At 37.4% G+C, this 25422-nt stretch overlaps 2 protein-coding genes across 5 annotated transcripts in view; one reads left to right on the top strand and one right to left on the bottom strand.

Annotated features, from left to right (window-relative positions):
- Nucleotides 1–5974, bottom strand: part of arhgap42a (Rho GTPase activating protein 42a) — a 63608-nt gene extending 57634 nt beyond the window's left edge. Inside the window, exons 1-2 of one of the 2 annotated variants that reach the window (XM_056446125.1) lie at nt 5598–5974; nt 4587–4682 (exon numbers count right to left, since the gene is read on the bottom strand). In XM_056446125.1, the coding sequence (XP_056302100.1) occupies nt 4587–4682; nt 5598–5751 (250 nt within the window). In that variant the 5' untranslated portion in view covers nt 5752–5974. The remainder of the gene's footprint in view (nt 1–4586; nt 4683–5597) is intronic. The other variant, XM_056446126.1, reaches the window with a different exon arrangement.
- Nucleotides 5975–10106: 4132 nt separating this feature from the next.
- On the top strand, nt 10107–25387 carry LOC130214431 (F-box only protein 40-like). Of its 3 annotated transcripts, XM_056446122.1 has the most exons (5): nt 10107–10254; nt 10476–10509; nt 12242–14116; nt 16294–16369; nt 19057–19144. In XM_056446122.1, exons 2-4 carry the CDS (start codon nt 10507–10509, stop codon nt 16327–16329), a joined length of 1914 nt encoding a protein of 637 aa, XP_056302097.1. In that variant the 5' UTR covers nt 10107–10254; nt 10476–10506; the 3' UTR covers nt 16330–16369; nt 19057–19144. The 3 variants fall into 3 exon arrangements, with proteins under 3 accessions (XP_056302097.1, XP_056302095.1, XP_056302096.1); XM_056446120.1 differs by lacking the exons at nt 16294–16369; nt 19057–19144 and adding an exon at nt 15120–15729 and having other exon boundaries at nt 10116–10254; XM_056446121.1 differs by lacking the exons at nt 10107–10254; nt 10476–10509 and adding an exon at nt 25048–25387 and having other exon boundaries at nt 14103–14116; nt 19057–20862.
- The last annotated feature ends 35 nt before the right edge of the window (nt 25388–25422 follow it).

The raw sequence follows: 25422 nt of genomic DNA on the forward strand, positions 1-25422 counted from the left end.
GGCCCTCAGACTATGCAGAGTCACTGATTCGATCCAAGACCAACGACGAGATGATCCCAAGGTTTCCATATCCTGGACCAGGCCGTATCCTGAGCAGCTACTGTGGTGATCATGGAAGAGTGGAGAACATGAGACTGATTCCTGTGACACTCTAGAGACAGACGAGTCTTCGCTGAGGCCAGCTTCCAGCCTCCGCCACTGAGACTGCAGCTTTGCACAAAACGTTTGGCCAGCGGAGAAATTAAAATGATCGTGCCCAACTGAGCCTGGTTTCTCTCAAGGTTTTTTTTCCTTCACTTCCGCCATTAGTGAAGTTTTTTTCCCTCTCCGCTGTCGCCACTGGCTTGCATGGTTCGGGATCTGTAGAGCTGCGCATCGTTGGATTTGCTCTTCAATATTTGGACTCTCAGTAGTGATTATTAAACCACACTGAACTGAACTAAACTGAACTGAACTTAAACGCTACAAACTGAACTACACTGTTCCTATTTACTGTGACCTTTTATGTGAAGCTGCTTTGACACAATCTACATTGTATAAGCGCTATACAAATAAAGGTGAATTGAATTGAACATATTTTTGAGCTCAGAGTTGAATTTACTCATGGAAACAATTTAACTGCATGTTTGGAACTGTTTGTTCAATGAAAGTAAAAAATTCAGTTGAGAACTCTTTGAATTTTGGTTTCTTCACTTGAGCGTTTGTTTGAGATTTATACATTTTAGGCTCATTTATTCTTTTGAGAAAATTTCCCTGGTTTTTAAAATCATTATGGTTCATTCATTAGCACAAACTAATGAGAGTGTAACTTGAGAGTGTAACTTTGGCAAATGAAGAATTAGGGTATGCAATTATTATACCACAGTAAACTAAAATAATTTAATGAAAAGTTTTTTTTTAATTTTATGTTTATTGTGAACACTCCATGGTTTTTAAATTTACTTTTGAACAAACAACTGCAGTTCAGCCAATTCTCATATTAATACTGATTACAGATAACTAATAAAAGATTTTTGTACATTACATAAATTTTAACACAGTCCTTATTATCGTTAAACATGACTAAACTACAAATTACTCAGCTTAGTCTAAATATCCAACACTATTATGACCAGTATGGAGAGCCAGGGCCAGAAAAGAACGTTCTGATTGCTTGAGCTTTCTTTCAAATGGTTGTTTGGGTTCATGGTTTTCTAAATACCAGGCAGCAGTCGTCTCCGTCTGATAAAGAATTGTCACACTATAGCCTGTGGTATACAGAAATGCACTGTTTTCAGCTTTATTACACATTATTTGTTACTGTGGGTGACTGAGGACGACAGCTGCAAATAAAAAGCTTATGGAGGAATGAATGTTTAAGAGGCAGTTTCACAGTTTACAGCTTAAAGGCATGGTTTCCCCAACAAATGAGCATTCTGTCATTATTTACAGGCCCTCAAGTCATACCAAACCTGTATGACTTTATTCAGTGAAAGGCAAAAAGAGATTTATGGCTGAGAGAGAAGACTTTGAAGTGTTGTCATGTCACTCATGAAAATATAAATGTTTTATAGTATGTTTTATCTTATAAAAATTTTTTTTTTATATAAAATGTTTTATAAATTATTATAGTAAAAATGCATTAATTATGCATTTTGGTGGATTGATTACCATTTATATAACCACAGCTAAAGCCTAATTATTATTGCAAAACCATGCTTAGTTTGTGTTTACCATTGTTAGCCATAACCACAAGTGTCTCAATCAGTTCCTAGCTCCCAAAGTCATGAATCAATAAGTGGCATACACTAATTCGGGCACTGGTTCACTACACTGTAAAACCCAAAAAGTTATGGTACTGTAACACAAACCATGCTTAAATCATTAAAAAACGATTGCTACCATTTACAACCGCTAAATGTGTGGTGCAGTGGGTAGCATGTTCGCCTCACAGCAAGAAGGTCACTGGTTCAAGCCTCGGCTGGGTCAGTTGGTGTGGAGTTGCTGTGTGGAGTTTGCATGTTCTCCCCGTATTGACGTGGGTTTGCTCCAGGTTCTCTGTGTTTCCCCAAAAGTCCAAAGACATGTGGTAAAGGTGAATTGGGTAAGCTAAATTGTCCGTAGTGTATGTGTGTGAATGAGTGTGTATGGGTGTTTCCAGTAATGGAATGTGGCTGGAAGGGCATCCGCTGCGTAAAAAAAAATATGCTGGATAAATTGGCGGTTCATTGCGTTGTTGCGACCCCATTTTAATAAAGGGACTAAGCCGAAAAGAAAATGAATGAATGAACTAATTCTAATGAGTACTGTGAACTTAATCCAGTTGAGTAAACGAAGCAATTTGAGCACAGTAAAACCCAAAAAATGAAGAGAATTCAACTGTACTGTACTGTAAAACCTAATAAGCTAAGGCAACTCAAACCGCTTGAGGAAACCGATTGCTTCAAACCATTTGAGTTAAAAAACTAATCTATACGAGTACTGTGAACTTACTCAATTTAAGTTGGAGTAACGAGGTATTTAATTAACTCATAAACTTCAACACTGAGTTTAAAACTCTTTTTAAATGAGTAGAATTCACTTTCAGTATATTTTGAGTCAACTACACTCCTTTTATTTGATAAATTTGACTGTTGGGTTTTACAGTGTAGCACACATTGGGACACTGATGGTGATGTGAGAACACCCTCATTGTACAACATGGATTTTGGAGAACAGCAGATCTGATATTTTTCTCATAATCATTGATTAAAGGTTTTTTAAAAGTATGTTAAAAATAAAAAAGTTGATTATTTCATAACCCAGTAACATTTCAACCATTAATTAATTATAACTGCTCTGTAATTGTAATTGTTCTGTATCTGTCTATTTTCGTTTATGGTTAAATATAAATAAAAAACAGTTTCTTTGAAAAAACTTCTCTCGTGTTGGTTTAATTGATTGATGTAATTCATGTTTCGTGCTTCAGAACATGTTAAGGAAATATACAGAACATTCCAAACAGGCAATATCACCCTCTGAAGGACACTGTGGAGTGAAAACAATCATGGCCGCCATATTGGATTATCATTTCAAACCAATGTGCTCAAAACTGGCCATTTCGAAGAGCCCTTCGGAATGAAGGATTTCGAAGGGTACAACTGATGGACATTTCATGATCCTTTGCCCAGGGAAGCTGCATCGTTGCACACTGAGTTACATTCAGAAGGGCTGTTATTCGAACATGTCACCCCAGAAGGTAAACACTTCGAAGGGATTAGGGCATAGGGATAAGAGCCACTCAAACTAAGCAGCTGATACTGAGCATTGATGCTCCCTAATATTCGCAGTGCATTGTGTAGGACTTTTCAGGGGACGAACAATTTAGTGCACTGGAAGAATTTTGCGATTGAGATAGCACTTAAAATGGTTGACTTGAAGTACCTTGACTAACAAGGGAGCTGATAGAAAAGTAGCCCATTTTTTAAAGGGTGTTGTTTATATAGTTTACCATATTTAACTTTTTTAGAAGGGACTGCTACAGAAATCTTAAGGACTTTTAAACCTTGTGAGTTTTAACTTGCTCTCTTTAAGCATTTAGGCCTTTTAACATAAAGTGTGACAATAATACAAAACAAATCACCAACAAACTGTGTTTTCACGCGAATATGAAATCGACACATGACAAAAAACCTCTCTGTTCAAGAGAGCCATTGCATCAGACAATTGTGCTGTTTAATTACACAGTGTGATAAATGCCTTTAATCTGACACTTTGCACTGGTATTATACTGCTGTATTTTAATCCCAATCCTTTTATAGACCTTTTTGATGGATGTAAACAATAACAATGGTCCTAATGTATTTCCTGTTTTACATTTTTAATTTCCTTAGCTTCCAAGAATCCAAAAAAGTCTGCATATTGATAAATAATGTTGTGATAGCTATTTTAATGCTAAGTTATGATTGAATTGTATTTTGATATAGTTATGAAATAGTTTGACAACAAGCAGGAAATGTTTCATGGGCCAATGACAACACTACATTGAAATGGCCTATACAGTGTAAAAATGGCAGAGGAACAGCCTAAAAATGTTACTTTTTCAGCTTACACTAATGTACTTGTTGTGTTCATATTGTATTGCAGAACATTGGTGCTACTGAGGTGGGATGTGATATTAGGTAAGGGACAGGTTTTGTGGTATAAGAATGGGTTAAGGTGTAATGGGTCAACAGCATAATGATAAAAGTAATTACAGGTGTGTAAATAATTTTATAAAATAAGTACAATATATAACATTTTTGTACATCAAAAAAGCATTTTACCAGATTATTAATTAAAGTGTAGGTACATAGTAATTAAGGTCAATTTATATAAAAGACCTTAAAACCATTTGTCATCTTATCAGCAGGAAAGAGAAAGATTTTCTATGTGTCTATGTGTATTTTCTAGATGTCTATGGTGGTTAGGATCCTGCTTTATAGTCTTTTTTTAGGCCTTTCAACTTTCACTGTGAGAGCAGCTCAAACATTCTGCAAAACTTCACAATTTGAGATGCATGAATAAGCCTGGATAAATAACATCAAATACACATTTAATTACGTCTTGGTTACTTGCTTACTACTTACCAATGTTAATCTCATCATCAGTCTCAGCATCTCCAATGCATTCAAACTGGAAATCCTGAAGCGACTGGGAGAATTTCTGCACAGCTGCAGAAAGACCTGTCCAGGAGACAACAGAGTTGTAATGGCGCTTTACTGCAATTACAGCATATTCACATCAAATTGCCTGTTATGTACAATTTGTTTGGTCAAAGGGGAAGGACATGACATCACAAATACTCAATTAAAGACTTAGCTCAAAGCCCTTTTTTTGGGAAGACATTCACTGCCTTTTGTTTAGTACAAAAGCCAGAAGGAGCCTTCAGCTGGACTGCTTTGTGGCAGAGAATAAAGGAGAAAGTTGTGAAAGAGAACACTGTTGAAACTACCAAAAATTGTCTGTGCTGATGGGACTTAAAAAGTTCAAAGACCAAGACTAGTGCAAAGAAAACATATCTAGAGGGAGGCAAGGAGGAGCCATGTTAGCGAAGTGGCTGATAACAGTATATCTAGTAGAGACTCGTCTTCTTGATATCATATCAGATCCCAGCTGAATAAACAGGCGTTTAATGATGACACACACACACACACCACAACCCTAGCCTGAACATGCTCACTTCTTAAACCTGCTAGATATTAGAGTTGATAAATATAGGTTCATAAACAACAGATTTTAAGACAGAGAACTAAATTAAATGTAGGTGTATAAAGACCTTTTTCTAAAGCTGTAGTTTCACGTATTTTGATGAAATGTCTAGGTATTTAACAGGGCAAAAGGTCAAAGACTACACAAGTTCCTTTCTTTTAGGGAAACAAACCCATTCAACTACATTGCTCTATCTAATCTACATCAGTGCTGTGAATTCTCACTTTACCCCCTCACACGGTTAAAGTAAATATAAACTAGCAACAATAGTTAAAATAATGAAACAATAATAACTAAAGAGAGAAAAAAACTAAAGCCAGATCACGTGTGAGTTAAATCTCAATACATCACTTATTTTTCAAAACAAACATACACGACCTGTAACTTACTTTTAAGCGCACTTATAAGCATATTTCCATCTTTGATTAGTTCCTTGATGAATTTATTGGTACGATCCAGTTCAATCTCGTGGCATTTGAGTCGCTCTCTGAAGTCAGGACTGTCCAGAAAAGAGTCGCTGAATTCCAGCGCCGGGAGCCCCATTGTAAACGTCCGGATGAATGAAACGGTGAAACAAAAGCTGACGAACACAAGCAACCGGAAAAGCTTTGATTCTCGGGGAAAGTAGGTTTCTTGGTTGTGTGAACTTTCAACGGTTACGAGTCCCGAAACTCTGTATCCCGAAACCCCACTTCCGGCATTCTGTTTCCCTGCTGGATCACGGAGAGATTGAGCAGAGCAGAGGGAGAGAGAGCAAGGCTCGCGGTGACTCCTACTGGTCTGATCCCGCTCACCTACAGAACATCAGGACATGATTACACCACTGAGCTGCTGCTGCTGGGTTTACTTTTTAGGCTACTACACCCTCCTGGGGTCACTTTGTAGAAGTTGTATGAGCCTGTGTACAATGAAATACATAATTTGTAACTGAGGTTAAAAAAATCTTTATTATATTATATTATATTATATTATATTATATTATATTATATTATATTATATTATATTATATTATATTATATTATATTATATTATTACCAAAATGTATTTTAAGAAAAAAAAAGTTTACCAATATGTCCAGAACTTTAGATGTTTTAGGCATTAAAAAAAGCTAGAATCCTATGTTGTTATTTAAATATTTAAAATATAAGAATATAAGAATATCCAAAAATGGGCAAATAATATTTATATATTATTAGAATTTTACAAATATTAATTACATAAATATATTATTTAAATATATTTTAACAATTATATATATATATTAGCTAGGGGTGTCACAGTGGCGCAGTGGGTAGCATGATTGCCTTACAGCAAGAAGGTCACTGGTTTGAGCCTCAGCTGGGTCTGTTGGCATTTCTGTGTGGAGTTTGCATGTTCTCCCCATGTTTGCGTGGGTTTCCTCTGGCATCTCTGGTTTCCCCCACAAGTCCAAAGACATGTGGTATAGGTGAATTCTGTAAGTTAAATTGTCCGTAGTGTGTGAATGAGTGTGTATGGATGTTTCCCAGTGATGGGTTGCAGCTGGAAGGGCATCCTCTGCGTAAAACAAATGCTGGATAAGTTGGCAGTGCATTCTGCTGTGGCGGCCTCAGATCAATAAAGGGACTAAGCTGAAAAGAAAACGAATCCATACACACTCATTCACACACATACTGTACATACGGCCAATTTAGTTTATTTAATTCACCTATGCATGTCTTTGCATGCCTTTGAACTGTGGGGGAAACTGGAGCACCCAGAGGAAACCCACGCGAACATGCAAACTCCACACAAAAATGCTAACTGGTCCAGCCGGGACCTGAACCAGCGACCTGAGAGTGATAACCACTAAGACAACGTGCCGCCCTGAAATATATATAAAAATATATATTATTCCCTTCTAAAATTCATTTTAAATATGTGAAATATATATTTTAAAATGTATTTTATGTTCAAGAAAATACATTGCTAACCTTAATACTGGATTATTTAAAATAAAGAATGATTTAGATTTAATGTCTATCCAAACTGCACATGTATTTTCTGTGCAATCAAACTATGGTCAATACCATGGCAGATAATTTTGTATTACATGTTACATGTTTTAATTCCAGCACCCCCATAACACCTCATAGGATGAGCAGTTTGATGAAAGGATGTATATTTGGACATTCTTAAACCTTCTGATGAAGACAAAGTAACATTAAGAACATCACATGACAAAAAGAAAGCATAAAAAATAAAAACAAAACATAAAAAAGGTCAAGTGTGATATAGAACACATCTTTTTCAGTCAGTCAGTCAGTCTTTATTCATTTCCCGAAGGCAATTTGGTTGCAGCATGCAAGCATTTCACACATAATACACAAAAACACATTGTACAACACAAATCTACCCTAAATTTAATAAACTTTACAGCTGAGGGGATAAATGAAGTTTCAACCGATTTGTTTTACTAATGGGAGTTCTGTATCTAATACCAGAAGGGAGAACATAAAACTCGTGGGGCATAGGATGGGAATCAGCTGAGAGAATCACAGCAAAATCCTCTGAGGAAAATTTACTCAGTTTAGATAGTATTTGGTCTGTCTCTAAACTGAGTAAAAGTTACTCAGCAGCAGAGTTAATGAGACAATGAAGGCATTAATTGAGCACTGGTGATGAACAACTGCTATTAATATGCAGAATCAGTGAAGTGAAACACAAAACTACCACTGACTTCAGTCACAGCCTTAGATGAAATCAACTGAAATACAACACATCAAATCTCTCAAAATCTCAGCAGAGGATTATAAAGCAACTCCACAAACAGCAGCTTTACTTATTACCAACCTGTTTGCCCTTATTTCTGCCAGATTCTACAAAAATCCATATAGTGATATTATTAAAAATTAACTAAGTAATTTTTTACTACAGCAATAAAAAACAACAACACTTTTTGTGTATTAAGATGTCACCATTGAGGAGAACAGTAGTCGATTTCTAATGTTAGTTTCTTTTTGTTTGCCAAATATTGTGTTGTGGCAAATACTGCATAAAGAGAGCACTTGTGCTCAGAATAATTGATTATGTGATTCATTTTGTTCTATTAATTCTATTATTCTATTAAGAATAATGTTTTATAATAAAAGTAACACTGTGTATGAAGAAAATGGAACTCTTTTTAAATACTTTTATCAGGTTATGATACAGATTGAACATCTGAAATGCTCAAAACACACAGATATAAAGAATCAGTGTATGCTTCTCAACTATGGTGATGTTTTTTCTTCTGCAGTGCATGCTGGGAACTATGGATGAATGTTGTATGATTCTCTTAGCATGCACTGCATCTCTAACCATTGTTAAGATGCATACGCTGATTATTGATGTCGGTGTCTCTAAAGTGATTTAGATTCTCAGTGTGTTTAAAAAAATTATAAAACCCCAGCTGAGGTCAATTGTCTTGAAAAACACTGAAATTTCTTTCTTATATGATAAACCATAATTTAAACACAATTTGCAAAGCTAAACAATGCAAAGTTCAACTTATCAACAGTAACACAGGATCTGTCAATCTGATCATAGTTACTCTCTTTATACTTGTCATTGCAAGTATACTTTACATTACATTAAAATCACATTAGAAATCGAGGCAAACAGCCCAAGTAAGTCAACCACTTTTCTCCACGATTGTGACGTCGGGGGGAAAAACATTTTCTTTTGCTGTTGTTTTTTATTTATTTATTTTTTTGTTATTTTTCTTTTGTTGTTTTTTTTTATTGTTATTTAAATCTCAAATGGACTTTTGTGGACATCTGACAGAAATAAAGTAAAACAGGTTAGTAATAAGTGAAGCTGCTGTTTGAAGTCAGTTGTAGTTTTGTGTTTCTATTCTTTGTTTCTTCATATTAACAGCAGTTGTTCATCATCAATGCTCAATCATCATTTAATTAATGCCTTCATTGTCTCATTAACTTTAAATCTGCTGCTATGTAACTTTTACTCAGTTTAGAGAGGGACCAAATACTATCTAAACTTAGTAAATTTTACTCTGAGGATTTTGCTGTCTTTGATCTTTACTCAAAACTTGTCTATTGTATAACTGAGCCATAGTCATCTGTTTTCTTCCTGTTATTTTTCCTCCTAGGTTCACAATTTTCTACAAACAACTCTTATTTTTCACACTTAGAGAATTGAACCAACAAAGCAAAGTAAAAGATAACAGTGACTGAACGTATGAACTAAAACATGCACATGAGTGATTTATCTATAAGAAAAGATCTTTCTGTAAGCAGTACAATCTTCGCTGCCCCTTCTTACACAAAATATTAGTATTAAGAGAAAAGAACAATTTATTTTCTAAATCAGTACCCAAATACTTGTACTGATCAACACTCTCAACACCCACTCCATTAATACTTGTTTGCTTACCCTTAATCAGTCTTCTCTTAGAATTAAAATCAATAGTCACGTCTTTAGTCTTAGGAACATTCAATTGTAAGAAAGCCTCCTGACACCAGCTGGGAAAATAATCAACTACAGGACTATGCATGAAGTCTTCCTCACTTAACAAACTAACAATTACAGAATCGTCAGCAAATTTTAAAATGTACCTATTACTAAAAATACTCCTACAACTATTTATATACAAAATAAATAATATAGGAGAAAGGACACAACCTTGAGGTGACCCCTTAGATGATACCAGCCATTCATTTTATTGCCCAAATCTTTCAAAACTGTTCCCTGAATTTGCTTGTGGAGCCCAGTCCTGTAATCCAAAGGGAATGACTGCCATCTGGTGACCCTCTCATGAAACATTACTTTTTTTTCTTTTAAAAAACTCATTCTGCTGTCCTCTGTTTCACCTCTGCATGGTGAATAGTTTTAATTAGAGTACGATAGACAAAACAGATAGCCTTTTATTTGAAAAATGATTGCCGGTTTTTATACAGTAACTACAGGTCATGTAATCTGCTATTGGCAGTCGAGGCTACTATTTTTAACATGACCCACAATCCCGTTCTTTAGAAAGGTCTCTTGGAACAAGCCGGGGAACTTCTTGAGACATGGTTCGCCCTTTAGGTAAGCTGTTTGGTAACTGTTTATATAACTTTTTTTTCGGTGCTGTCTGTAAATGCTTACCCTTAGCTGTACGGCAAGGTCCTATTAAAAAAGGTAAAATATGTTTTAGCACAATGTAATTTACTAATCCATTAAGAGAAAATGTGTTATAGTTTATCAATGCGTGTGTACTGACATTTTAATGAATAAGATACTACTCTTTTTTTTTTTTTTTCCCCCAGAAACTGTTGTTGCTCACTGTTTCAGATAATAATGGTATGTTCATTTTATTTTTTTATTACTTAAATATTGGTAAAAGTATTTGTGTAAATTTCAATTACACAGTTGTATTATGATGGATTGGAAACTAAAATGTAGTTATCGTTATAATGAACTGAGCAAAAAAAGGACTGTTTGTTTACTACTATATTCATACAAGTTGATTCAAAATCATTTGGTCTAAACTGAGTCTATTTCTCCTGTAATTGTACCAGAAGTACTGATGACTCATCCTGCACTCATGGTCATGTCTAAAACTTTTGTCCAATCAAATGAGCTTTTCAGTGAGAATGACCCCCTAAATTCAACAGTTTAATACTAGAGCTGCAGTGAAAAATCATTTGAGAAATTGATTCTGCATCGATTCTGAGATTTTCAAAATGGACAACTCTTTTCTCAGTTCAATTCGAATAAAGGGTGCTTTCCCATCTGTGGTTCGGTTCATTTGGTCCGGACCAAGGGCAACAAATGATACATTGTAGAATTTTTCTGTCATTTTTGGGTCCTTTTCACGCCACACTGGTTGTTTTGGTCCGAACCAATTAAAAAGAACCAAAATGCAGTCATGTGACAAAATCCACATCACTCATTGGCCAGATGTTATTGAACGTATTTCCTAAACTACTTTTTGATTGGTCAGAATTAACATGCAGGAAAATACCAATCGAAATCCCACAAGTAAACAAAACACAAAACACAAAATGTCGCTTTTTACTATAGAGGGATGACTGCGCTGGCTGATTGTATCCCTTGTCATGGTATATTATATATTTTCTATACATTACTTTAGACAAACTATACATTTTGAAAATGAAGCTCAGCTACAGCTGGAAAACAATGTTAATTTAGCTAAACAGCAACATGGTCATCTTCTGGAGATCATTACCAATGATCCATCTGGTAATGTTTTTCCCTCTCTCTCTATTTAAAACGGGACAGCGCATCGTACTACGGCCGCTGGATCAGTCCAAAAAGGTGCAGTACTTTTTTTGGTTGGGTATGTTTTAGTTCGGATCATGTTCTCACCACAAACGCTCAAGGGTTCATTTGAAAGCGTACCGAGACCACCTATTCAAGGAGGTCTTGATATGCTTTTTTGGTCAACTATTGGTGAGTACTCGAGTATGATTGCTACATTCACATCTGCCCAAACGAACCGCACCAATTGGGAAAACTAACTCTAGTGCGACCAAATCAACCAAATCAAAAAAGGCTGGTGTGAAAACACCCAAATTCTGAGCTATTTTTAAAAAAGGGTGGCTCTGAATGCTTTACAAGGAGTAGTACTCTACATCTTTACAAATGCCACTTGAACCTGAAATAATCATAAATAAAGTTAGAAATGATCATTATGTTCACACTGAGTTGCGTTTACATTAATCTTGTGACATAAAAGCCACATTACATGACTCAGCCGAACACACAAGTGCTCTTCCTCATGAGTATTTGTGTGTTACTAGCATAGAGTGCCATCTCTTGTTAAAAACTAAGCTCAGAATCTATTCAAGAAAGAATATTAATGCATTTTGAACATTTCGGAAACAATGCAGAATTGAATTTTTCACCACAGAGCTATTAAAACTGTCAATATTTTTAAAAAGGGGAGAAGTTTCCATCCATCTCATTTTAATAGAAAATACATGAATATCTAATTAATTTTGTGCTTCGTGATTTATGATTCTCTGGTTTAGAAACAGTGCAAGTCTCCTTGTTGTGTTTCCCCCTATAGAGCCGCTATAGGAAATCGGGTCCAAGGCTGCACAGGCATTGTGAGACCTGTTATAATCGCCGCTGCAAAGCCTCCATAGAGGTCTCTGTGTCCTGCATGGTCATCAACTGCCGCTTGCTCTGTGGAGCCTCTTTTCATTTATGTAAAGAGGATGAACACTCTCTGCTATGTCCTAATGAGAAGGTACCCTGCATTAATGCTCACTATGGCTGCCCTTTCACCATGTGTCGCTCTCGTCTGGCCAAACATCTTGAGGTTTGCCCTGCGAGCATCATCTGCTGCTCGATGGAATGGAGCCGCTGGCCCGTCCAGAACCCAGATGCTCCTTTGTACCCAAACCTTCTGAAAGAGCTCCATGAGCAGGAGTCACTAGACCTTTCCATGGCACTGAGAGATCAGAAACATCTATGTGCAAGGTTGAAAATGAGGAACTGCTTTCCAGAGTTAATGGAGGAACGAGAAGAGGAACCAACCTCAGTGGAGGAGGAGTACGATGAAGAGGCAGCAGCAGGAAGAGGTGCTGTGCCTAATGGGATTCACGTCAATGAACATGAGGGGTCAGTTTTATTAAATGGACCATCTAAATCTTGTGAGAAAGCTATGAATGAAAATGAGGTCCTCAATGGCGACATTGACAAGGAGAAATACAATCTATTTGAGAAGATGTTCTCCAAGGAAAAGGGAGGTTGCAAGCAGGCAGAAGCATTAAAAACAGAAGAAAAGAAAGGAAGAAAGACTCCTTCTGTCACAAAACCACAAGACGCTTTTGTAGAACCTAAGAATGAGGAAGCCAATGCACCCAGTGTGGATGTCTCCAAATCTGGACTGGCACCTTGGCAAGATGGTGTCCTGGAGAGACTCGGGCAGGAGGTGAAGCCAAGAGAATTCAACATGTACATAGTGCATCATGGACGCATGCTGATCTCCTTTGGCCAGATGGATGCTTGCACACCTAGAGAGAGAGATTTTGTTTATGGGAGCTTGGAGCCAATACCAGTCCAGACTCTACGCTCCTTCAAGGTTCCCACTAGTTACAAACAAAAACGCATTCAACTTAGAGAATTCAAAGCGAGAGTAATGACCGAGCACAAGTGTGTTGGCACATCGGATGAGTCAACTGCATCTGAGGAAGATGGGTGGGAGATGGATGAGATGTTTGCAACCCTACTCTGTTATGCAGAGACTGAGATTAGGGGTCATAAAATAAGTGAAATGGTGCCAACAGATGGGCTTTATGTTGATATTGCAACGCAGACGTATAACTTTGCAACAGCTCCCTTTAAATACAACGCATCTCTGACTGAAGTAACAGCAGACATGGATTTGAAACTTCACCTTGAACTTGATACAGAAACGGCTACCCTCAGGCACAACAAATTCACCTCAGCTTTCTCGTTCACGTGTGGCCATTTCTTCCGGCGAGATGAGTTTGCCTCACACTTTAAGAATGTGCACTTGGATATTCAGTCTTGTATGAGTGGTTGGTTTGAGCAGAGATGCCCTCTGGCCTACCTCGGTTGCACCTTCAGCCAAAGAAGATTACAACCTGCCACGCAAAGGGCCAAAGTCTTTTATAACCAGGACCACAGTATCTTTACCCTCACACCTGAGGTTCCTGCGTGTCTCCAGAACAATTCACCAAACATTTCAGAAAAGGCACATGTCAAATATGAAGACTCTCTCAGTAACCTTCCCTTTGAGGTGCTTCACCACATCGCTGCTTACCTAGACAGTTTCACCTTGTCCCAGCTAGCTCTGGTCTCACGATTGTTCAGGGATATATGTGCCACGCTTCTGCAGGAGAGAGGAATGGTGGCTTTTAAGTGGCGTAAGAAGTCATACTCTCACGGAGGAGCCCGATGGAAACCTACCATAGTAAGTCTTTTCAGTATTTGTTAAAAGGGTTAGTTCACCCAGTAATTAAAATTCTGTAATTACTTACCATCATGTCGATCCAAACCCTTGAGAACTTTATTCATCTTTGAAACTCAAATTAAGATTTTTAAGATGAAATTAAGCATTCTCTCCTCCTCCATAGACAGCAACAGTCCCAAGACATTCAAAGGCCAGAAAAGGAACAAAAAGCATTGACAAAACATTTGATGTGGACTCCAGTGAAGCTCCAAGAACAACTTTGTGCACCAAAAATCGAAAAATGACTTTGACTGCCTTTGACTTCTCTTCCTCGTCAAGTAGTCAGGGTGCACATTTGTTACCATTAGGGTCAACAGTGCAACATGCAAGCATTGTATTGCTGTGGTAAAAGCACACCCAGATATGATGTGGAAGACATAGGCAAACAAAGCCTTTTTTTGGCACACAAAAATGTTCTTGGAACTTCATGTGATTACAGTTGAAGTCAGATGGAACGTTTTGCCAATGTTTTTGGTTCCTTTTCTGGACTTTGAAAATCTCAGGACTGTTGCTGTATATGGTGATTGATGGAGCTCTTCTGACTACATTTAAAATATCTTAGTTTGTGTTCCGATAAAGTACAAAGCCCTCCAGGTGCTCCAGTTTCCCCCACAAGTCCAAAGACATGAATTGGGTAAGTTAAATTGTCCGTAGTGTATGTGTGTAAATGAGAGTGTATGGGTGTTTCCCAGTGATGGGTTGCAGCTGTAAGGGCATCCGCTGCGTAAAACATATGCTGGATAAGTTGGCGGTTCATTCCGCTGTGGCGACCCCTGATTAATAAAGGGACTAAGCCAATAAGAAAATGAGTGAAGGAATGAATGAAAGTACAAAGCGACAATATTAGTCATTAAGTGAACTACAGCCAGCAACTTATTGCTTATGTCCAAATTGTGTATCAGTTTTCAAGCAAAAGACTGACTTTATGCTCTCTCTCTCATATTTCTCTGCATCGCTTTTCTAGGTCTGGGAGTTCAGTACTCTTTTTAGTAAAGTGGAGAACTGGTGCATTGGCGATACACCATCAATGGCTGAGCATCTTCAAAACTGTCCGTTCTACCAAACTGAACTGAAAACTGAGCCATTCGCCCTGACCAATATGTCTGATATCAAAGAAAAGGGGAGAAACAATTTGGTTTCTTTGTTTATGGGACACAAATAATAGCTGCAACTGAATTTTACATAAATGTTGGCTAAAATATAGTGTGGTTCAAAAGTCCACCAGCGCAAATTACTTAACCAATTATTTTGTCTGAAAATTATATAATCAGTATTGCAATTTGAGTATTGGTTATGTTTTTGTGTTAATGATAGCAAAACTCAAGCTGCATGAATCATGAACATGTTATCCAGTGTTATTGAAGATGATCAAAAGAACACATTGTGCCTGCACATGATTACTGTCACAGATATGTTTGTGCGTGTTTCATTTGTGGTCTAGACAGACAATTACATTTATTTTTGGTTAATTACACTTTAGTTAATACTCAGGTTGAGCAAATCATTAATATTTTCATTTGTTGATTAACATGTCATTTTGAATGCCAGGCTCTCTGGTCTTTTCCTCTTGTTTGAATGTTGTCTTTTTTGTAAAACATAAATATAAATTTACATAGTTATTACATGTTTTATATTTAGTTTTTTTTTTTGTTAGCTTAAATGCCATTTAAAAACATGGATGTGGACACTAAACATACAGAGACAAATGTATAATGTAACAGCTGTATGATTACAAAAAAACCTGGTATAAATACAAATGTTAATGTAATAAATAAAACCTTCTGTGCCATAGTTAATATAATAAAATGTTAATATAATAAAAATCTTCTGTGCGTGACTTCATTTCTGCACTCAAACCGCCAGGTGCAGCACTTTGGGAAAGACGAGCTGAAGAAAAGTGATTGACTTGACACACCATCTTTAAAAAATGTGTCGCTCATGTGTGAGGCGGATAAGATTTCGGTTTAGCACGTTTACAAAAACAATTGAAATGCAGGGCAGCAAAATGCATTCTGTGTGCTGTGAACTGAAGCTGAGATTGTGTACCTTGAATACTAAGTTTACAGAAAATGTAACTTGACTCTTGTATGCCAAAGGCCTAGTAACACTCCATGTAACTGTCTATTTTTAACTAACAGCCAGGCAGAGATATTTGCCCACTCAAACTTCAGTGACCAAGCAGAACACCACTGAGGAGCTCGCAGTAAAAACATGGTAGGTCAGCTATGGTTTGGTCAACCTTTTAATCTGTTTGGTCAACTGCCAAATGCTAGATTTGATTGATCTCAAGATGTTTCTCCAAGAAGCGTTTAAGATTTTAGCATTAGCTTGGGGGATTGACTATATTTTCTAAAAAGCATTAGAATTTTTACCACATTGTGAAATATGCAAATAATAAACACATTTCTGCACATACATATGTTTTTACACCTGCATCATGTTCTTTTGATAATCTTAGTCCTAAAATAAGGCACAATAGAGCAAAGATACAAATGATACATGAAACAGGGCTTTATGGGTTTTTGGAGCGTCTAACAGTGTTCAAGAACATAAATGTAAAAATGAAATAACACTGTATACTCTTAGCCAAATAAAAAAATTAATAGAATTAGTCTTTGTTAAAGATGCGAATGGTATAATTTCCTCTGCGCATGAAAATGATAAACTTTCACTTTATTATGCTTAAGCTTAAGAATCTAAAAAAAAACTGCAATCATGCAATCCAAACTGTGGTGCCTGGTCAACTATAATTCTCACTCAAAATTGCTCATCCTGTGACTATTGTGACGCATTGCGATGTCAATATTGAAATCATATTACTTTGTTTTCTTATTCGTCGCAGTAGTAGTAGTCATTGTAGTTGTGGTAGTAGTTGTCGCAGTAGTAGTAGTCATTGTAGTTGTGGTAGTAGTTGTCGCAGTAGTAGTAGTCATTGTAGTTGTGGTAGTAGTTGTTTCAGTAGTAGCAGTCATTGTTGTTGTGGTAGTAGTTGTCGCAGTAGTAGTAGTCATCGTAGTTGTGGTAGTAGTTGTCGCAGTAATAGTAGTCATTGTAGTTGTGGTAGTAGTTGTCGAGTTGTAGTTGTCATTGTAGTTGTGGTAGTAGTTGTTGCAGTGGTAGTAGTCATTGTTGTTGTGGTAGTAGTTGTCGAGTTGTAGTTGTCATTGTAGTTGTGATAGTAGTTGTCACAGTAGTAGTAGTTATTGTAGTTGTGATAGTAGTTGTCACAGTAGTAGTAGTCATTGTAGTTGTGATAGTAGTTGTCACAGTAGTAGTAGTCATTGTAGTTGTGGTAGTAGTTGTCGCAGTAGTAGTAGTCATTGTAGTTGTGGTAGTAGTTGTCGCAGAAGTAGCAGTCATTGTAGTTGTGGTAGTAGTTGTCGCAGTAATAGTAGTCATTGTAGTTGTGGTAGTAGTTGTCGCAGTAGTAGCAGTCATTATAATTATGGTAGTAGTTGTCGCAGTAATAATAGTCATTGTAGTTGTGTTAGTAGTTGTCGAGTTTGTAGTTGTCATTGTAGTTGTGGTAGTAGTTGTCGCAGTAGCAGCAGTCATTGTAGTTGTGGTAGTAGTTGAAGCAGTAGCAGCAGTCATTGTAGTTGGGGTAGTTGTCGCAGTAGTAGATCTCATTGTAGATGTGGTAGTAGTTGTCGCAGTAGTAGCAGTCATTGTAGTTGTGGTAGTAGTTGAAGCAGTGGTAGTAGTCATTGTAGTTGTGGTAGTAGTTGTCGCAGTAGTAGCAGTCATTATAGTTATGGTAGTAGTTGTCGCAGTAATAATAGTCATTGTAGTTGTGTTAGTAGTTGTCGAGTTTGTAGTTGTAATTGTAGTTGTGGTAGTAGTTGTCGCAGTAGCAGCAGTCATTGTAGTTGTGGTAGTAGTTGAAGCAGTAGCAGCAGTCATTGTAGTTGGGGTAGTTGTCGCAGTAGTAGATCTCATTGTAGATGTGGTAGTAGTTGTCGCAGTAGTAGCAGTCATTGTAGTTGTGGTAGTAGTTGAAACAGTAGTAGTAGTCATTGTAGTTATGGTAGTAGTTGTCGCAGTAATAGTTGTCATTGTAGTTGTGGTAGTAGTTGTCGAGTTGTAGTAGTCATTGTAGTTGTGGTAGTAGTTGTCGCAGTAGTAGCAGTCATTGTAGTTATGGTAGTAGTTGTCGCAGTAATAGTAGTCATTGTAGTTGTGTTAGTAGTTGTCGAGTTGTAGTTGTCATTGTAGTTGTGGTAGTAGTTGTCGAAGTAGTAGCAGTCATTGTAGTTGTGGTAGTAGTTGAAGCAGTAGTAGCAGTCATTGTAGTTATGGTAGTAGTTGTCGCAGTAGTAGTTGTCATTGTAGTTGTGGTAGTAGTTGTCGAGTTGTAGTTGTCATTGTAGTTGTGGTAGTAGTTGTCGCAGTAGTAGCAGTTATTGTAGTTGTGGTAGTAGTTGTCATTGTAGTTGTGGTAGTAGTTGTTTCAGTAGTAGCAGTCATTGTAGTTGTGGTAGTAGCTGTCGCAGTAGTAGTAGTCATTGTATTTGTGGTAGTAGTTGTCATTGTAGTTGTGGTAGTAGTTGTTTCAGTAGTAGCAGTCATTGTAGTTGTGGTAGTAGCTGTCGCAGTAGTAGTAGTCATTGTATTTGTGGTAGTAGTTGTCGCAGTAACAATAGTAACAATATTAATTGCTGGAGAAGTAGTTGATATAGTACTTTTAATTATTATGATTAATATTGTTGGTAATCATTGTTATTATTACTGTTGTAAAATTTAAATCATATATTGTGCAGCCCTGGTATAAAACAGCTGTAAAGTTTTTGAAATTTAGGGCAGATTTGTATTGTACAATGCTTGTATGCTACAACCAAATTGCCTTCGGGAAATGAATAAAGACTGACTGACTGACACTGTTATCTTGTATTTCCTCAAAGGGCAGACAAAAAACCCAAACGTCAAAGCTTCACCGACACTGTGAGAGCTGCCACAGCCGGCGCTGCAAGACACCAATTGAGATTTCAGTGTCATGTGCGATTATCAGCTGCCGTTTACTATGCGGTGCCGTTTTTCACCTGTGCAAAGAGGAAGAACACATGTTTTTGTGCCCCAATGAAAGGGTGCCTTGTCTCAATGTTGAATACGGCTGCCCGTTCACCATGTGCCGCTCCAACCTGGCCAAGCATTTGGTGGTGTGTCCCGCCAGCGTCGTCTCTTGCTCCATGGAGTGGAACCGATGGCCAGTAGAAGAGTCTGAAACTCCTGAGCTCTACGAGAACATTTTAAAGGAGAACTACACTCAGGAACCTCTGGATCTCTCCATGGCTTTGAGGGACCAGCATCACCTCTTTCATTCTCTCAAAATGAAGACTCTCTTTCCTGAACTTATCGAAAAGGTGGCTGAGGAGCCTTTGGCTGTGGAGCTGGAGGGGGCTGTAGGAGGGGTACCCTTCCAGAATGGAGTCGATGAAGCATGTGCATCTTCAAGCTTGGAAATGGAGGAAGGAGGACTGACTCAGGAGGAACGGGAGGAATTGGCGAGGAATCCCAACGTGGTGAATCTTGAAAGTTATAATATTTGGGAAAAGATGTTCAGCATGGAACTGAGTGGTTGCAAGCATACGATTAAATCTTTGGGGCAGACTCCCGAAACGTCTCAAGGTAGTGAGATAAAGCCTCAAGTCAATCCGAGAAGGTTGGAAGTCTTACAGGAAGAGCCAGAAACAAATATCAATCCTACCGACGTCCCTCAATACAACGCTTATGAAACGGATGACGAAAAATTCCTCATCGCCTCGTCCCTGTTTGCCTGTGACACGAGACCCAAGAAGAAGTTCATTTATAAACATTTGGTGCCAATGAAGATTAAAACAGTCCGCACTTTCAAAGTCCCGACCAGTTTCAAAGCCAGACAAAGTCGCATTCGAAATCCCTCGCATAACAAAAAGGTGAGCGTAAGCCTGGACACATCCGATCTCGGAGTCGAAATGGATGACATGCCAAAATGGGATGAAGTTCAAGCAACTCTCTTGTGCTCTCTGGAGAAGGAATTACGAGGTCACCTCATAGCCAAATCAGGATCCACAGACGCCCTGATAATGGACACAGGAACTCAGACGTATGATTTCTACACAGCACCCTTCAAAGCAGAGGCGTCGCTGGCTGATATCACTGCTGACCGGCCGTTAAAACTTCACGTCCACATTCAGGCTGAAAGCGCCACCAGAAGACACAACAAATCCAGCTCTGCATTCACATACCTGTGCAACCACATCTTCAGACGGGACGAGTTTCCTTCGCACTACAGAAACACACATGCTGACATCCAGAGTTGCATCAGTGGATGGTTTGAACAGCGATGTCCTCTTTCTTACCTCGGCTGCACTTTTATTCAGAGGAGGTTTCAGCCCAGCTCTTATGACGCGAAGGTTTTCTACGACAAAGAGCTGAGCACGTTCTGCCTCCGACCAGAGGTTTCAGACACTCTGTATGAAGGTGTACAAACGGTGACTGTGGAAAGGAAGCGTGCACGTAATACGGATGCTCTGAGCAGGTTACCTTTTGAGGTTCTGGTTCACATGGCTGGGTTTCTGGACAACTTCACCTTGTCCCAGCTGGCTCTGGTGTCCCGTCTCATGAGGGAGGTTTGTAGCAGTCTTCTTCACGACAGAGGGATGGTCTCACTCAAGTGGGAGAAAAAGGTCTACTCTCATGGTGGATGGTGCTGGAGAGCCAAAAAGAGGGTGAGTTTATACAATGTTGAATAGATTTTTTTAAATTAATATAATTTTGAACTGTAAAGTCAAAAGGGGAATAATACATAATTGCAAAAATAAACTGGATCTTTATATAATAAAAGTAGCTTACTCCAGATGTAGTATGACTTTAAATTAGTAATTGGTGCTCTTAAATGTATTTGACAAATCACAAAAAAATGGAACATGATTTGGTTATCGCTTCCTTTAGAACAGGGGTCTCAAACTGCTGGCCCTCGGGACATTTACGGCTCGCCCTCCTCCTCCTTCCGTCCTGCCAAAACATATATTTTTGAACCACTTATCATTGTTGAGCAGTCGCATCTAGCCACTTGTGGTTTTGACCCGCCATCTAGTCGACATTTAAAGTCCTGCATTCAGATTATTTTTCCTTTCATTTTCTCTCAGTGTACGGTCGAGTAACACACATGCGTTTTATTTCTGTGGCTTAAACATTAAAATATATGTCTGTGCTCTATTTTGTCTAATTTTTGTCTAAGTGCTCTATTTTTTACTAAAGCTCTATTTTTATAAATATTCAAGGGTTGTTTGATTATGGCGACGCAGTGGCGCAGTAGGTAGTGCTGTCACCTCACAGCAAGAAGGTCGCTGGTTCAAGCCTTGGCTAGGTTAGTTGGCGTTACTGAGTTTGCATGTTCTCCCTGCGTTCGCGTGGGTTTCCTCCGGGTGCTCCGGTTTCCCCCACAGTCCAAAGGCATGAGGTACAGGTGAATTGGGTAGGCTAAATTGACCGTAGTGTATGGCTGTGTGTGCATGTTTCCCAGAGATGGGTAGCGACTGGAAGGGCACCCGCTGCATAAAAATGTGCTGGATAAGTTGGTGGTTCATTCTGCTGTGGCGACCCCAGATTAATAAAGGGACTAAGCCGAAAAGAAAATGAATGAATGAATGAATGATTATCATCAGTTTTATACCACTTGTATTTTGTTGTACAGACACTTTTTCATGACTTACAAGTTATGCTGGTGGTGTAACAAATATGATAATTTTGCTAATATTCGATTCAAATGGTCTCATTTAATAGATTTTCCTCATATGCTTATTAAGATTTGCATAAAAACTATGCACATTAGTAAAATTGTACTGCTAGTTGTTTTGAACTTGTTAAAGTAAATGTGATATGTATATACTTTTCCCCTCTTTTGTAGTTTTACACAAAAAGAAAAATATTGAGAAGAACAACTGCCAGTAAAGTCACTTAAGTTAACCAAACTGCTTTCTGCTGTTCTTACGCTACTGGGACAATACAATTGGTTGGGACAGAATATTAGTATTTTTATAGCAATTTAAACTACCCCTTCAATATGTACAACAAAAAACATAAAAGAGTTTTGACTGCATATACTCTGTGGAGGAATGACTGAGTGTGTGTCTAACGCTCGGCCATACACACAACAACCACAGATATATTTCAGCAGCTGATCTGTGACATGAAAAACGTGCTAATTTGCATCATCACTGGTGACAGGTAATGTTTGAAATATAAACATCATGTCTGTTGTCCTAAGATGCATCAGTTATGTCAGGTTTGCTGGATTGTTAAAACGGCCCTCCTTTGAATTGTCAGTCACTGAATTGGCCAATTTGCGCCAATTTGAATTTGAGACCCCTGCTTTAGAGTTACTAGTTATAGTAACAAAAACAATAAAACTAATCGAATATTAAGGAAAAAATTTCCATATAGTAAAATGATACATGGAAATATTTGCAAATTACATATATGAGAAACAGGTTCATATTTAGATTTGACATATATAAAATATATGTAGTATAAGCACCATATATTTGGAAATATTGCTAAAATGACCATATATATATTTTTTTCAACTATTGAAATTACTAATATTTTAGTTATAATACACACACATACATAAAAAGAATAGCTAATATGTTTGAACATACAGTATTTGTACATATTTGAATTTCTAATGTTTGAATAATTATTTTTGCAATATTTCAAATTATGTTGCATATATGTGCAATCCAAATATTGGACTTTTCATATATGTAATTTGCATACAATGCCATATATCACATTTCTATGTGGGTACAGAAAGCCTAATAATATATTGCTCCTGTATTACAGATTTTCTCAATCGCTTTGGTACATTTCCCAGATCAGAATTGAAATTTGCAAAACAATGAGTGAATTTCTCAAAACAATGCGTACAAGTAGCAAAACACCACAGATTACCAGCAAAAGCCAGTCTCTAGCTCAAAATCCTTAGTTCATCTCTCAAAACTACATTTCTGTGTCAATGAATGTGTCAGTAACTCAAGTCCTCATGTCATTGTGTACGGATAAGACAGTCAAATGACTCATGTTGTCAATATAACAATGTGTTCTGGAGGGGTATTCTGGTGTGAACTATTTTTTGTTGTTGTTGTTTATACTGTAATTTGTTGCCAGATCATGTCATTGTGATACAGAAAGGAAAATACAGCACTGCATAGCACAAAGAAAAAACTAAACAAAAGTAGAAATTTGAACAGGACAATCTCCTTTCAGATGCACCTTCATTAGAAAAAGTCAAGATGGAATGGTATAGAAAAATGCATTATGACACAATATTATGACAGCTTGTTTAACCATTTTGCATGTAAAGACTTATGCTATGAACTAAAGCCTAAATGTTGTAGCGGTGAGAATAATTAAAAGCTAAAAGACAGAGACCATTATAATCCATTTCGATCAACATGACATAGGCAATTGATAATGTAGGAAACATCAGAGAATTGCACGTAATCATTTGCATGGATGTACAAAAGTATTTGCAACTTGTTCAAAGCAATGAGAAACTGCTTTTCTAATGTGCACAAGTGACTCAGTGATGTGAAGATTGAACAGGTAGTTTTGAGAATTTCAATTCTGATCTGAAATGTACCAAAGTGACTGAGAAAAACTGTAAATAGAATGTTCTCATTTTCAATTTTTTAAAAAATACATTATTCTGAAAATAAATGAGTTAGCACTTTTAAAATATACATTTACATTAATATGTTTTCCACAAACAACACACATATTTTGTATACTCTGAAAGGTATTAGAGAATTTATTTAAAAACATATTGTTTTTATTAAATTAACATATTGTTAAATTAATTAATAATTAAATACATGTCATTTTTACTTGACCCAGCAAATAAATAAAAATTCAATATCTTTGAAATGTCTTTGAAAATGTAAAAAGTAAAATATAGTTTGGCCAGAAGTTAGATAGATGGATGGACAGACAGACAGAAAGACAGACAGACAGACAGACAGACAGACAGACAGACAGAGCGACCGACCGACCGACAGACACAGATAGATAGATAGATAGATAGATAGATAGATAGATAGATAGATAGATAGACAGACAGACAGACAGACAGACAGACAGACAGACAGAGCGACAGACACAGATAGATAGACAGATAGATAGATAGATGGATGGATGGATGGATGGACGGACGGACGGACGGACGGACGGACGGACGGACGGACGGACGGACGGACGGACAGACAGACAGACAGACAGACAGACAGACAGACAGACAGACAGACAGACAGACAGACAGACAGATAGATAGATAGATAGATAGATAGATAGATAGATAGATAGATAGATAGATAGATAGATAGATAGATAGATAGATAGATAGATAAACAGACAGACAGACAGACAGAGCGACCAACCAACCGACCGACAGACACAGATAGATAGATAGACAGACAGACAGGCAGACAGATAGACAGATAGACAGATAGATAGATAGATAGATAGATAGATGGATGGATGGATGGATGGATGGATGGATGGATGGATGGATAGAAAGAAAGACAGACAGACAGACAGACAGGTGGACAGATAGATAGATAGATAGATAGATAGATAGATAGATAGATAGATAGATAGATAGATAGATAGATAGATAGATAGATAGATAGATAGATAGATAGATAGATAGATAGATAGATAGATAGATAGACAGACAGACAGACAGACAGACAGACATATAGATGGATGGATGGATGAATGGATGGATGGATGGATGGATGGATGGAGAGACTGACAGACAGACAGAGATATAAAAGAAGACTCCATTTTAACATTATTTAACATTACACTACACAAATTAACATTATAACTAACCTTCAATATATCCCCAGGTTTGGCAGTTCAGTAACCTGTTCTCCACTGTGGACAGCTGGAGATTTGACAAAGTGGCTCCGATTTCTGAGCATCTAAAGGTTTGTCCATACTACCAGAAGGAGAGCAAGACAGAACCTGTGCCCTTAACTGGTGTTCAAGAGTGCCTTGAGAAGAGAGCAAACAGGAACCAGAGTCTAGTCTCCATGTTCATCCAAAATAAGTAGTATTAGACAATTATCAGTTGTTTCTATATTGTGACATATACATTTATTCATATTATCTGTATAATCTGTATTATCGGACATTCTGTGCTATTTTAGAATAAATACAATAAATGAAAAATACAATTCAAGCTTTCAGGATCGTGTTCTGGCGTCGGATTTATTCCCAGT

The sequence above is a fragment of the Danio aesculapii genome, chromosome 21 (assembly GCF_903798145.1).
Source record: "Danio aesculapii chromosome 21, fDanAes4.1, whole genome shotgun sequence".
NCBI classification, from domain to species: domain Eukaryota; kingdom Metazoa; phylum Chordata; class Actinopteri; order Cypriniformes; family Danionidae; genus Danio; species Danio aesculapii.

Coding starts and splice junctions, on each gene's coding strand:
- LOC130214431 (XM_056446120.1), top strand. Junction 14,117..15,119: donor CCCGATGGAAACCTACCATA/GTAAGTCTTTTC, acceptor TCGCTTTTCTAG/GTCTGGGAGTTCAGTACTCT.